Genomic DNA, 13,350 nt, shown 5'->3' with positions numbered 1-13,350 from the left:
TTTCCTGACTTCCTTTCGCAGCCCACCCCTGCAGCAGAAGGGCAAACCTGGCTTTTAGAAAGAGAAGTTTATTTGGAATGAAAATATAGAGCCTATCCCTCCCATTTCCTCCGGGGAGGGAGAAGGGGGCTGGGGGGAAATGGCCCCTCACAGTGTAAGTTTGTCTTGATACAAAAATCCTCCATAGTTACAATAACAAAAGCCAGGCAGTGGCTCCAGCCTGGGCTCACAGGATGGGTCAGGGTGTGGATGGGCCCCTGACCCTGCCCTAGGGGCCCTCAGCAGGGGAAGGGGCAGCCAGCCAGTGGTGGGACCTGCCAGCAGAGGTTGAGTGGAAGAGGGTGGTGAAGGAGGTGAGGGGGTGGCATCCTCCCAGCCTGGGCCCTATGCATCCCCATTCTCCATGCGGCTGAGCTGCTCCTCCAGGCGGCCAATGCGCTCCCCCTGCTCCTTGACCAGGGTGCTCAATGCCCGCAGTTCCTGCATCACCTCCTCCAGCTTCCCAGCCTCCTGCAGGGACATCAGGATCAGGGGTCACAAAGCTGTAGCCCTCTCCAAATCCACCACTAGGCAGGGACACCGTCTCCAACTGCGGGCACGTACCCCGACCCCAGCGAGGCTGCTGCTAGGGACAGTCACACTGATGGGGGCAGCAGACGTGGAGGCCCCTGGACGAGCTGAGCCAGGGGCCACAGCAGGCCGACTGTCAGATAACACGTTGCGCCGGCTGACTTTCAGGTCCCGCTGTTTGCTGGGTACGTAGGCCTCCCGCAGGGAGATGAGGATGGGGTTGGCGTCCCGCCCGCTCACCCAATCCTCTGCTTCCAGGGCTGCCTCAGGCCCGGCTGTGTCAGGGTACAGATCATCCTGGAAGAGGTCCGACTGGGCGGGGGGAAGGGGAGGTCCAGATTCGGGGGTCACCGTTAGGGTCCCCTCATCTGGGCCCTGGGTAGCCACCTCCTCAGTATTTCCTGGCCTCTGGGCCTACACCCTGTCAACCCATCCGCCACTTGCTGGCCCCAAGTGACCTTTCTAAAGCTCCTATCTATTGTTTCACTTCCCTCTGGACACTGTCATCAGAAGCCTTTCCCAGCCTTCCTAGGCAGGGGCCATCTACGTGGCTTTGTGGCATTCTGGGAGCCACGCTGGTGCCCCATGGACAATGAACCCCTCAGCCTCACTCACAGCTCTGCCCCCTGAGACGTGCCTGGCAGTCTGAATGGCCCACTCAGGAAACACTGGCTGGAGAGGGAGGAAGCATGCCTAAGGCTCTGGGCTGGGCAGCCGGACCCCCATCCCTCTCTCCATTCTCACCTCTGTGCTCTTCGCGTGGCCTCCTACCCGTCACAGGAGGGCACCTCCCAGCTGTGCTGTGAGCCCTGCTCTACCTCCTACAGGAAGATCAGGGCTGCCCAGCACCCGTCTCCAGCGGCTCATTCAGGGCAGGGCCTGAGTTCACCCCGCATCTCAACCCTGCTTGGCCCGTCTGGCACAGCCCCCAACACCTGGCTAGGTGCAAAGGTATGCTAGCTTCTGTCCAGCCCCCTGACCACACCCTCACTCGGTCACATCCCAGTCACTGCTGTGTGGCCTGTCCAGGGAAGGGGGTGGGTGGGCAGAGGTGCCAGGTGGCCTCACCTTTCTTGGCACAGTCATGACGATGGGCTCACACTTGCGCTCATGCAGTTTGTAGAACCTACAAAAGGGAGGGAAGGGAGGCGCCACGGGTGGAACCTCCCCCATCGGCTCTCAGCACTCCCTCTTCTCTACTTCCGGTTTTCTCCCCAGCCTCTCCCACAGACTGACCCCTGACCCTTGGCCCCGCTTGGGCTGCTTCCTGCTCCTGAGCAACCTCCTGTGATCTGATCTCTCACCCTGGACGCCCATGGTAGCTCATTCCCCTATAGCTGGCTGCCTCGGTGGCCTCCTTACCGGGCGATCTCGCACTTGCTGACCTCCAAGCCCCTCTTGGGCATGCTGCCCATGCCCCTCTGGGGCTCTTTGCTGGTGAATGTGTTCAGGAAGTGGATGTAAGGAGGCTCATCTGTGATCTCAAAGTACCGGACGCTGGAGTCCCCCTGAGGGGTGTAAGGGTCAGGAGTCAGCATTCAGGCTCCCCTCTTCCCTGCGCCCCCTAGCTCTGCCCAGCCCTACCTTGCCACAGACATAGACCACATTGGTGTCGGGGTCGTAGAAGGGCAGCAGGGCCCCGTTGCTTGAGTCCAACTCCTGCAGGGCCATGGGTTCCTCAAGGTTTTTCTGGCACATGGAGTGGAGGGCAGTCAGGCAGTCAGAACCTTCCCCACCTCTCGCCGTCCAGAGCCCATCAGGATTACCCCAGCCCACCTCACATGCCAGCCGGCGATGCCCACTAGCATGGCAGGTGGTTCACTCCCAGCTCAAAGTCTTTGCCCACATGGTGTGCCCCACCAGCCACTCCCAGAGTCCCATCTTCCCAGACCATGGCCCTTTAGACAACTCCCACCACTGAGCAAGTGCTGGTCCCCACCACACAGGAGCTGGGGGTGCCGGGCAGCATGGGCCCCTGCCTCAGAGGGACCCCTGAAGGTCACTATACAGAAACACAGGGCCATGGTACTCCCAGGAATCAGGACTGGGAGGCTTCCTAGAGGAAGGGGCCTCTACACTGGGCCTCAAAAGGCAGCCAGGGGGGAACAGGCAAGCAAAGGAAGGAAGGGTCTTTCAGTTAGCAAGACCAATATGGGCAAAGATGGAGGTGACTGGAGGAAGTGGGTGAGGCTGGGGAACAGAGGGCAGGGAGAGGGAAGACTGCCTCCAGGTGCTCCAGGGTGACCCCTACTCTCCTTGCCCAGGATGGGGACCAAGTCTCATGCTGCCCTCTCAGGACAGCCACCGCCACTCACCAGGTCCCAGAGTGCCAGCTGCCGCTCGCTCATGCGGCTGAAGCCTGTGGTGAACACCTTGCCATCTGCCAGGAAGATGGCCCGCATGGGCCGGGCCCCCTCATGAGCCTTCTCCCGCTCCTGCGGTAGGGATGGAGTGATCAGTGCAGTGCCCCAACAGGGCCCCTTACCTGGCCACTGCCATCCTTGTCCTCCAGGGCCACATACTGCCACCAGAGTGCCTCGGCGGGGATCAATGATGCGCACGCTCTTGTCTTTGCATGCAGAGCAGAAGAGGCTGCCGTTGTAGTTCCAGCTGACATTGTAGATGAGGTCGGGGTGCAGGCTGTCTAGGCGGTACAGCTCCTCTGCCGTGCCCACATTCCAGATGAGCACCACATTGTCACAGCCTGCAGGGCATGGGGCCATCAGCCCACTAGGCCTGCCCTGACCACCCTCCTGGGACCAGACCCAGGAACTCGATCTGGGAGGGCCTCAGCGTTCCCATTTGTCAGGTGGGCCTGGGAAAGGGTGTGGGTTCCAGAGGTGTGAATGGAGTTGGGGTGGGCAGCAGGGCAGTGCAGACCTGCGCTGAGCAGCACATTGCGGGCTGTCGGGTGCCAGGTGACAATGCCCACTCGCTTAGTGTGCCCCTCCAGCACCACCACTGGCTCTGTCAGTGGTGAGGCCAGTCCATTCTCTGGGATCTGCCACACCTGTGGGAAGGGTGGGGATGCAGCTGAGGCCTCGTGCCGTATCTGTGACCCCCACCCAACCACAGCCCTGTGCCTTACCATGACTGTGCAGTCCTCTGAGCCGCTGGCGATGACCTCATCGTTGTGGGGACACCAGTCAATGTCCAGGACAGGTCCCGTGTGTCCACACACTGTCGGGTAGCCCTTGTCAATACGGCCCGTCTGCAGGCATGAGGGGGGCAGTCAAGGTGAGCAGGAAATGTTGCCTCTGACCCTGACTTTGGGGCAATAAAGACTCTCTCTGTCTGTGCTAATATCTCTTGGGCAGTAAATCTGGATTATACCTGCCCAGCAGTGTGGGGATGGGCAAAATATGGGATGTGAAGTGAGCAGATAGACCAGCAGGTGGCCAAGCTGCCTCCAGTCCTTCCCCAGCTCTGTGGGAAGGCCCACCTTGCTTAGGGGGAGCACCAGGAAGGCGCCCCCGCCGCTGGCCTCCACAATCACCGCCAGGAACTTGGGGTTGACTGCGCAGAAGGTGCTGTCCCAGGTGACGCGAGACACCCGGATGTCCTCATAGCACTGGTCATTCTTGACTGGCTGCCCGAACACATGCCGGAATTTGCTCTGCCGAACCACTTTACGGAAGGACATGTCTGCAGAGTGGAGAGGCCTAGGTTAACACCCCCCATCCCAACAACCTCTAACCCCCAACCCTCCCAGGAAGGCATGAAGGGAGGTGGGGAGGATGGGGGCTCGTCATTATAACCTGCCTGGCTCTGTTTCCCATTACAGAATGGGGTCACAGGTGCAGGCCCTGGCTGCCCCCGCTCCAGGTGGGGAACTGAAGGGGGAAATGCGCTGAGCCCCAGCCCACACCGCCGAGTCCTCAGGGACTTTGCAGGACCCTAGCATGGGCCACTCCATGGCGGTATGTGTGGGGTAGGTAGGAGGTGCGGAAGCCAGGGCTTAGCTCCCCTGTGGGTCTTAGTAGGTTTGGAGCCGGCTCCTTCCTGCCCAGGATTTGGAGACTGGGTGATGGGGGGGCTAGACAGAGGTCGTAGGAAAGGTCTCTGCTGGGGCCACACTAGGCCCCAGTTCTGAGTCCCAGCGATTGTGCAGCGCTTGCAGGAATGTGCAGGGAGCTGCAGGGAGTCCGGGCCGGCCCAGGGGCCTGGCCAGGACTGGGTGGGGGTCGCAACGCGGCTCCCAGCCGCAGAGCATCCCAGAGCGCCCCGGGAGCGGGGTCCAAGATGAGCCTGGAGCCTGGCTTCCTAAGGCCCTGGCGCTGGAGGGGCGAGGCTGGACGGCCAAGGGGAGTTGGGACTGAGAGGGGGGCGCCACGGAGAGGAAGGTCTCCTCGTACTCGCTACCCCCCACCCGCGTCGCAGCACCCGCAGCCCCGCCCGGTCCCCCGTCCGCCCCCAGCTCCGGTCCGCCGCGCTAGTCTGGGGCGCCAGGGGCTGCAGCACCGGCCTCAGGCGGCTCCGGATCCCGGCCTCTGGGAAGCAGGAAACGGCAACCAGGAAGTGACCAAGGAGTGAGGAGCTGGGGGCAAGGGCGGGGCGGGGGCGCTCGGGGGCGGGGCCGAGGTCACGCGCGGGGGGCGGGGCGGGAAGATGCTTGGAGAGGGGCCTGGAGGCCGGCGCGCGGGGGCGGGGCCTCTGCGGGACCCGCCCCTCTGGCCTTGGGGTTCTTATAGGGCTTGGGTGGGTGGGGGAGCCTGTGGCCGGAAGGCTGCAGGTGCCGGGTGCGTGCAGCGTGGCCGCAGACCGGGCAGTTTCCTAATGCTCCCGGGGGCTGCGTCCTCAGGAGTCGCCAGGATTGGGTGGAGCCCCACCCCGATGCGTACTTCCAGGTCTCCCAGTCCAACCCGGACTCCAAAATACAGCATCTACTCCGACACTCCGTATATTCACGTGCCTCTTTTTAAGAAGTTACAAAGTACACGCTTTTGGTGAACAATGTAAATAAAACACCGGTGTTTCAAGGGCAAGTGGAAGGCCCCAGCCTTCCCATTCTTCCCCATGAACACTCCTGGGTCCCTCAAGGCCTCATTGAATAGAAGTGGGGCCATGCCCCCCAGATCCCTCACACCTTCCTCTCTTTCCTTATCCATCTCTCACAGAGGCCTGGAAGTCTGACCACGGATGTCTCCCTCCTAGCCAGCGCCTGTAACTGAAGCCCAGACTGGCCTCCCCACATCCTGCGATATTGGCCACTTCCCTCCTGCATTCCTTGAGCATCTACTGCCTTGTGTAACCAACGGGTGATGGGCAGGCCCTTTCCCAGAAAGAGATGGGTGGAGGGGGCAGAGGAGGGAAGAGCAGAAGCAAAAAGGAATCTTGTCTTGGGCTACGTGAGACTCCACTGTGTGCTTCCCCATGGGCTGGGGCTTGTACCCAACTCACCCCCTTAGCACTCCCTGTCGGGGAAACAGCTCAGAGAAGAGAGGTGCCTACCCCCCATCTCCCCACTGGGATTCACTCCACATCTGTTTGGCTCCAAAGTTCTTGCTTTTCCCACAGCTCTATAAACTGAGGCAGCCAATCCGAGGTAGGACAGGGACATGAGGTAAGCATATGATTAATTTTTCCTGCCTATGATGAAAAATGCCAAGATACAAACAGTATAGTAAGAACAGGAGGGGCTCTATCTTGAGGCTAAGATCCCATTTTAAAAACCAGAGAGTTAAGAAATGAGATTCCTAAAATATTTTATGGTAATCAGCCAACAACTGACCCTGTCTTAAGGCAGGGTGTTCCCACTGCATGGGGTGATCACTATCTTGGAGAAGAGGATCAATAAATTCCTTGTGTTAGGTTTATCTTATAGAATTATCTTAAGGACTGACCGTGAATGGTGACATGGTATCTCACTGGAGATGGGCATCCTGAGACCACATGTCAAGCCTACACTTCCACCTGCTACCCTTTGCTCCATTCTTGAAAGCCTTATAAGACAGAATCCTAAGCCCTTAATTAAGTGCACCTCCCCTCCCCTTAATTAAGTGCCCATACTCCTTTCTCTTTTTTTATTTGGTATCATTAATATACAATTACATGAGCAACATTGTGGTTACTAGATTCCCCCCATTATCAAGTCCCCACCACGTACCCCATTACAGTCACTGTCCATCAACGTATACTCCCCTTTCTTCAAGTGTGTACTTTTTGCCTTAAATAAAGACTTTTCTCTGCCCAACTACTGCGTTTTGTCTCTGTGCTCTTCCAGTGATAAGTGCTTTTGTTACTTTACTATTTCATTCACTCTTCTAGATTTAAGCACAAGTTTTCTCTCTCTCTGTTCCAGTTCAGACAAGCAGGGAAGGGCTACTAGGATCTCTGACTTGGAGTTGCAAGTTCCCATCGCCTGGGTGACCCAGACAGGATTGCAGCTGTAAGATCATGTTCTTTAGCATCCTGCCCAAAAATCTCCTTTCTTTGCTTTGGGAAGTTCTCAGAACATTATCTCACTCCATCCAGTGCTCTGCAGCTCCCCCAAATCCTGGGGTGGTGGGGACTCAGTTCCCAAACCATGCAGATCCAAGCAGACACTGGACACCAGGTGACTCTGGCTTCAGGGGTTGGCAAGGGATCTGCCCTGTGCTGAGCGGGAGTTCAGGAAGCTTCTCTTCCCTCCCTCTCTCTCCCTTGCTCTCTCCTGCCTGAACAGCTGCTGCTACCACTCTCGAGTTCATGAATTCCTTCCTTACCTACACTTGCTCAACCTGTTCGAGAATTTCTTTCTCATTCACGGTCAAGAGAATGCCTCCCCCCAACCAGGCTGAGGTTTCACCTAGTGCATAGGGAGAGACCTCCCCAGCCACAGCTGCCCGAAAACAAATCCTTCCAGCTCAGGACAAGAATGTGGGTGGCTTGGAAGACAGAATGTAGCCATTAAACCTCCCTCTCCACTGTGTCCCCCAGGCAACAGCCAGGAGTCTGTCTAAAGCCCAAACCAGATCCCCTACCCTAAACCCTCCCCTTCCTCCTCATCGCCACACTTGAAAAAACATCCACAGTCATTGACACCCGCCCCCCACATTACCTACCTGTGTTCTCTCCCTCCCTGTGGCCCAGTGACATTGACCCTCCGGTCCCTGAAACCCACTACCTTCCTTCCCACCTTAAGGCCTTGGTACATCCTATTCCCTCCATCTAGAAATTCTGCCCCCAAATCTTGAAAAGGCTCCATCCCTCACTTTCTCCTGTTCTCTGGTCAGATGTCACCTCCTCTGTAGGCCCTCTCTGACCAACCCCTGTCACTCGCTCCTCCTGTTTCCTTCTTCATCCCGACCTGGTGCTGTATTATATGATTATATATGTTGGCTTTGTCTGCCTCGCCCCACTAGAATGTCAGCTGCAGGACAACACTTTGCCTTCTTTCCCACCGTATCCCCAGTACCCAGAACAAGATCTGACACATGGCTGGCTTGGGATTAATGTACAATGGATGAATGAACAGCAGCCCTGAATGTAGAATTGAAAAATGATCACACCTCTCAGAATCCATGTGTGGTCCCTATGAGGGAAAGGGTGGGGTGTCTCTCCTCTGTAGAAGGGGTGAGCCTCCCAGAGGGCCATGGGAGCCCAGCCATGCGTGTGTTGGGATGAACAGAGGGGCTGTGGAACGCCGGGGCTGAGCCCTCCCTCCATCCCCTCTGGCCTTGGGTGTGCGTGTTCCCTCCAGTGTGAGACCCTTCTCTGTGGGCCACCAGGAGAGCTACTCTTTATTCCACAAAACCCTCCATGGCACCGCTCTTTCTCTCGCATAGCAGTTACCCATTATGGGGAGGACTCCGCTCGCAGATCTTGGAGGTGGGGCTGGCCCAGTCTCCAACACGCAGGGTTTGGAGTATGGACCAGAGCTGCAGGCTGGCGGGGGCTGGCACTGAGCTTTCAGTCCCTGATTTGCTTGTTAGGCTGAAAAGGCTTTGGAACCTCTACCTTGGAGAAGGGAGAAGGGCAATGCATGTACCCTGAGGGGTCAGAAGCCCATGCCCTGTCCTTGGGGAGCGGTACTCCAATGGGGTGGGGGAGCAGGTCAGTCCTTCTCGTGAAGGAGGAGACAGTGCGGTGGAGGGGACAGTACCTTGTGGGCACACGCTGCCATGCAGAGGCTTGTCAGTGAGGCTTGGGTGTGGCTAACAATTATTAAGCACTACTCTGTGCCAGGCAAGGATCCAAGCACTTCATAAAGCTTAATGCTCCCAGAGACAGGAACCATTACTATGATCCCCATTTTCAGATGAGGAAATCGAGTGCCAAGGAAGGGACTGAAGATCACACAGCGGGTGAATGGTGGAGCCAGGATTCAAACAACCCCTGAGGGGCACCAGAGGCCATGCTGCTACCCCCACCTGTGTGTCTCCCAAAATGGAAGGCTGGCTGGAAAGACACCTAGCAAGTGCTCAATAAACATCTGCTGAATGAGTGGATTTGATGCATTTGTGCCTGTCCAGAAATCTCTCCCACACCAGCATCAGCGCTGTGATCTCATCCCTAGGAAATGCTATGAGTAGGCTGCTAATATCACCACCACCAGCGAGCTACCATCCCTGGCTCACTTAACAATCACAGCCGCCAAACTTGCAAGGGGAACATTATTACCCCATATTACAAAGGGGAAAATTAAGGCAAAGAGAGAGTTAGAAACCGGAACCCAGATCTGACTGCACCACCCCAGAATGCCTGCACAGCCTGCTGCCTTTTAAAAATGCAAGCACCCCTAGGATGGGTCGCAATAAAATGTCATTGTCATTTACACCTACTGGTAAGGGCATCTCTCAGCTTCTGCAGGTCCCAGTGCTGAGCTAATGGGAAAAGGGGATGAAATGGGGTGAAAGGGGAAAAGGGGATGAAATGGGGTGAAAGGGGAAAAGCCTCATGATAAAGGAACACTGGGCATTGAGAGAGAGCGGGGGGGTTGGGTGAGGGCAGAAGAGAGTGAAGGGTGAGAAAGGGAAGTGGGGTGGGAGTCAGAAAATAGACCTTCAGCACTTTCTAGATTTCTTGTAGTGTCTGCAGCTTGTGAGGGGAGAGGATGGCTCTGCCGGAGAGATACTATGTGCCCTATTTGGGGTCTGTGCCCTTCCTGGAGCCACTGGTCCCAGAGCTCTCTGCTTGGACCTCCTCCACCTATGCATCCGCACAGAGTGCATGGAAGAGGCTTAGATTAGGAAGGTGGGACCAGGATGCTCTGCACCTGCAGCCCCCACCATGGTGGAGGCGTTAGGCGGCCACTAGTTGAACCCTTGAATGGAGCAGACCTTGGAGTCACCTGGAGCTGCCCGAGGCAGAGGCAGCATGTGCTCTCTTGGGCCACCTGGGTGTCTCCAGGCTGGAACCGGTCACAGACACAGCGGGTCTGCCCCGAAGCTCACAGGGTCCCGGATGCTTAGGTGGCGCCTCCAGCCCCTGTGGCAACATCCCTGGATGCCCGTGAAGGAGGAGTGCTGTTCGTCAAGCCCTCATTGTGCCAGGCTCTTGCTGGGCATCTAACACACTTTTTCTTCTAATCCTCCAACAGCAGATGAAGCAGAAGCTCAGTGGGTGAAGCCGCTTGTCCACAGTCACCCAGAGCCAGTTTGGATCCAGGCTTGGTAGCCCTCGCCTCTGCCCCAACTGCCTTGCTGAGGGAAGTCCTGCCCCAGCCCCGCTGCCCGCTGTGGGGTGAGGGCCGGTGGAGAGGGCTTGGCCAGGCCGTGCCAGCTTGTGGGCTCCAAGGGCGCTGGGCTCCCCTCGGCTCCTGAACGCCTCCCTTCTCTGCAGGATTTCCTCCGTGGGGCTCCGCGTTCCCAGGCTGGAGGACTGGACAGGGAGGGGCGGAGGAAGGGAGTGATCGGAAGGAGGTCAGATCCAGCCGGGGGGTCGCCCCTGCTGCCTTTCTCCTGCAGGACTGAGGCTAGGGGGAGCCATCAGTGGGGACTGGGAGTTGGGGGGCAGAGCCGAGCAGGACACCATCCACAGGGGCCGCTGTGTGTGGGGGCAGTGTGGACGGGCTTGGTGGGCCTCAGGAAGGGGTGTGATGCTCACAGCAAACCACCTGGGACTTTCGGCCGCTTCATTTTCACTTCCCCCAAGCCCTCCTGCCAGGCCCAAGGGACTGGGCTGGGGTTCTCCATGATGACTTCCTCCACAAACCCCTGCCCCCTGACCGATTGGCTCCTCCGTCTCCCTCTGGCTCTTCCGCTGCCCTGTGGGCTTGGCTTTCCTGGACCCTCAGGTGGAGCCTGCCCTGGGGGCCTCCACAGAGAAACCCCTGCAGGGGCTTTTCCCCTCAGAAGCAGCAGGCGTGGCCAGGTTGTCAGGGGCCTCGGGGGTGAGATCTGTAGATGGGGCAGAGGCTTCATCACAGAGGCGGTGGGCTGACCTGGCAGTGAGTGCAGGGGTCTGTACCTCAGGCTTGGCCTGTGGCTGGGCCACAAAGTCCACCTGGGGCTGGGTCTTCTGGTTCACCTGTGGCTGAGCTGTGGCATTCAGCTGAGGTGGGGCCACAGACTCTAACTGTGGCTGGGCTACGGGGTCCACCTGTGACAGGGTCACAGAATCCAACTGTGGCTGCATCCGTGGCTGCGCCACAAAATCTGACTGTGGCTGGGTCACAGGGTCCACCTGTGACAGGGCCACAGAATCCAACTGTGGCTGCACCACAAAATCTGTCTGTGGCTGGGTCACGGGGTCCACCTGTGTCTGGGCCACAGAATCTGACTGTGGCTGGGTCACAGGGTCCGCCTGTGTCTGGGCCACAGAATCTGACTGTGGCTGGGTCACGGGGTCCACCTGTGGCTGGGCTACAGAATCTGACTGTGGCTGCATCCGTGGCTGCGCCACAGAATCTGACTGTGGCTGGGTCACAGGGTCCACCTGTGACAGGGCCACAGAATCCAACTGTGGCTGCACCACAAAATCTGTCTGTGGCTGGGTCACGGGGTCCACCTGTGCCTGGGCCACAGAATCTGACTGTGGCTGGGTCACAGGGTCCGCCTGTGTCTGGGCCACAGAATCTGACTGTGGCTGGGTCACGGGGTCCACCTGTGGCTGGGCTACAGAATCTGACTGTGGCTGCATCCGTGGCTGCGCCACAGAATCTGACTGTGGCTGGGTCACAGGGTCCACCTGTGACAGGGCCACAGAATCCAACTGTGGCTGCACCACAAAATCTGTCTGTGGCTGGGTCACGGGGTCCACCTGTGTCTGGGCCACAGAATCTGACTGTGGCTGGGTCATGGGGTCCACCTGTGGTTGGGCCACAGAATCTAACTGTGGCTGCGCCACAGAATCTGACTGTGGCTGCGTCATGGGGTCCACCTGTGGCTGGGCCACAGAATCTGACTGTGGCTGGGTCACGGGGTCCGCCTGTGACTGGACCATGGGGTTTGCCTGTGGCTGGGCCTCAGCCATCAGCCCTGGCAAAGTCGGACCCCCCGAGTCCATCTGGGTCTGTGGCTCAGCTGCTGTGCAGCTGCCCGGCCGTTCCTCACAGAGAGCTGCCGCGAAGGAGGAGAGCACGGCGCGCAGCAGGGCCTGGAGGTCGGCGCTGGCCAGGAGGCAGAGGAAGGGGCTGAGGCAGCTGTCGAGCAGGATCAGATAGTCAGAGTAGAGCAGGGCTTCCCAGAGCAGGTAGCCGGGGTAGATGTCCCACAGGAAGGCCAGGTACAGCAGCTGTGCCAGCTGGTAGGGCAGCCGCAGGACCACATAGGCTGACAAAATGGTCGTGGCCACACGGGCAAAGCCATGGCAGGCTGTGGGCCTAGGTTGCTGGTGGCAGCAGGTCCTACAGGCAGCGGCCTGGGTGAGCACGTGGCAGACAAGCAGCAGGAGGAAAGGCAGGAAGCCCCCGAGAATCTCCAGCATCCGCAGTGGAAGCTCCTCATTGTCCCAGAAGTCCAGGCAGATGACCAGGCTGTCCCACCAGACGGCAGCCTCGGGGAAGACCAGCCAGGGCACGCTGAAGAGCGTGGCCAGCACCCAGACCCCGGCGCAGACCCAGAGGGGCAGGCGGGCTGGGCGGCACCCAGGGTACCAGCGAGGACACAGCGCCAGCAGGCAGCGGTCCAGGCTGAGGGCCGCCAGCAGGAAGAGGCCGGAGGAGTAGGACACGCCCCACAGGAAGTAGTAGAAGCGGCAGGCAGCCGTCCCCAGCGGCCAGCGCCCTCCGTGCTGGATCTCCAGGATCTGCAAGGCCGCTGCCGCCAGGAACAGAAAGTCAGAGAGAGCCAGGCTGAGCAGAAGAAGGGCGAGCCTCGTGCCCGCGCCCTGCCGGGCCTGTGAGCCAGCCAGCCACGCCACGAGCCCATTGGCAGGCAGCCCCAGGAGCAGGAGGGCCACCAGGAAGGCCGTGTCCCAGCCGCCCTGGGGGTAGTATTCCTCATCCTCGAGCTCTGTGTGTGGCCCGTGGCCTGCGGCTCCTAGGTTGGCTTCCATAGCAGCGTCTGCTTGAGGTTCCCAGTACCACTGGACACGGAGTGGGTGCCTGGTGAGTCAAGGAAGGCACACATGACTCAGTAGGAGAAAGAGGGTGCTGTGTATCTCCAGGCAAGTCACTGTCCCTCTCTGGGCCACCATCACCTTTTGGGTCCTGTTTCAGAGACTTTAAATAGATTACCTCACCTAGTCCTCATACAACCCATTTTATTGGTGAGGAGAGGAAAGTTCTGAGGATCAGTGATTGGCCCAGGGTCAGTGGTGGGGATGGGGCACCCGGACGCAAGCTCAGACCTAATCATTCTGCCACATGGAATCCCAGTGTGTCCGAGCACAATAAACCTGAGGCTTTCAAACATATTT

The 13,350-nt window shown here is 58.8% G+C and overlaps 2 protein-coding genes across 3 annotated transcripts; both read right to left on the bottom strand.

The window, feature by feature from the left end:
• Window positions 1-52: 52 nt before the first annotated feature.
• Window positions 53-5,127, bottom strand: CORO1B (coronin 1B). Of its 2 annotated transcripts, none has more exons than XM_036931052.2 (11): window positions 5,032-5,127; window positions 4,013-4,215; window positions 3,659-3,781; window positions 3,451-3,580; window positions 3,093-3,274; window positions 2,886-3,005; window positions 2,155-2,259; window positions 1,933-2,078; window positions 1,639-1,696; window positions 604-882; window positions 53-510 (listed from the first exon to the last, which is right to left on the bottom strand). In XM_036931052.2, exons 2-11 carry the CDS (start codon window positions 4,211-4,213, stop codon window positions 385-387), a joined length of 1,470 nt encoding a protein of 489 aa, XP_036786947.1. In that variant the 5' UTR covers window positions 4,214-4,215; window positions 5,032-5,127; the 3' UTR covers window positions 53-384. The 2 variants fall into 2 exon arrangements, with proteins under 2 accessions (XP_036786947.1, XP_057362833.1); XM_057506850.1 differs by having other exon boundaries at window positions 5,036-5,091.
• A 4,323-nt stretch (window positions 5,128-9,450) lies between these two features.
• On the bottom strand, window positions 9,451-13,241 carry GPR152 (G protein-coupled receptor 152). Its single transcript, XM_036931106.2, has 2 exons — window positions 11,800-13,241; window positions 9,451-10,995 (listed from the first exon to the last, which is right to left on the bottom strand). The coding sequence occupies exons 1-2, from the start codon at window positions 12,985-12,987 to the stop codon at window positions 10,783-10,785; spliced, it is 1,401 nt and encodes a 466-aa protein (XP_036787001.2). The 5' UTR covers window positions 12,988-13,241; the 3' UTR covers window positions 9,451-10,782.
• Window positions 13,242-13,350: the final 109 nt, after the last annotated feature.

Source organism: Manis pentadactyla, chromosome 9, assembly GCF_030020395.1.
Source record: "Manis pentadactyla isolate mManPen7 chromosome 9, mManPen7.hap1, whole genome shotgun sequence".
NCBI lineage: Eukaryota > Metazoa > Chordata > Mammalia > Pholidota > Manidae > Manis > Manis pentadactyla.
This window is presented reverse-complemented; position numbering and strand designations above follow the sequence as displayed.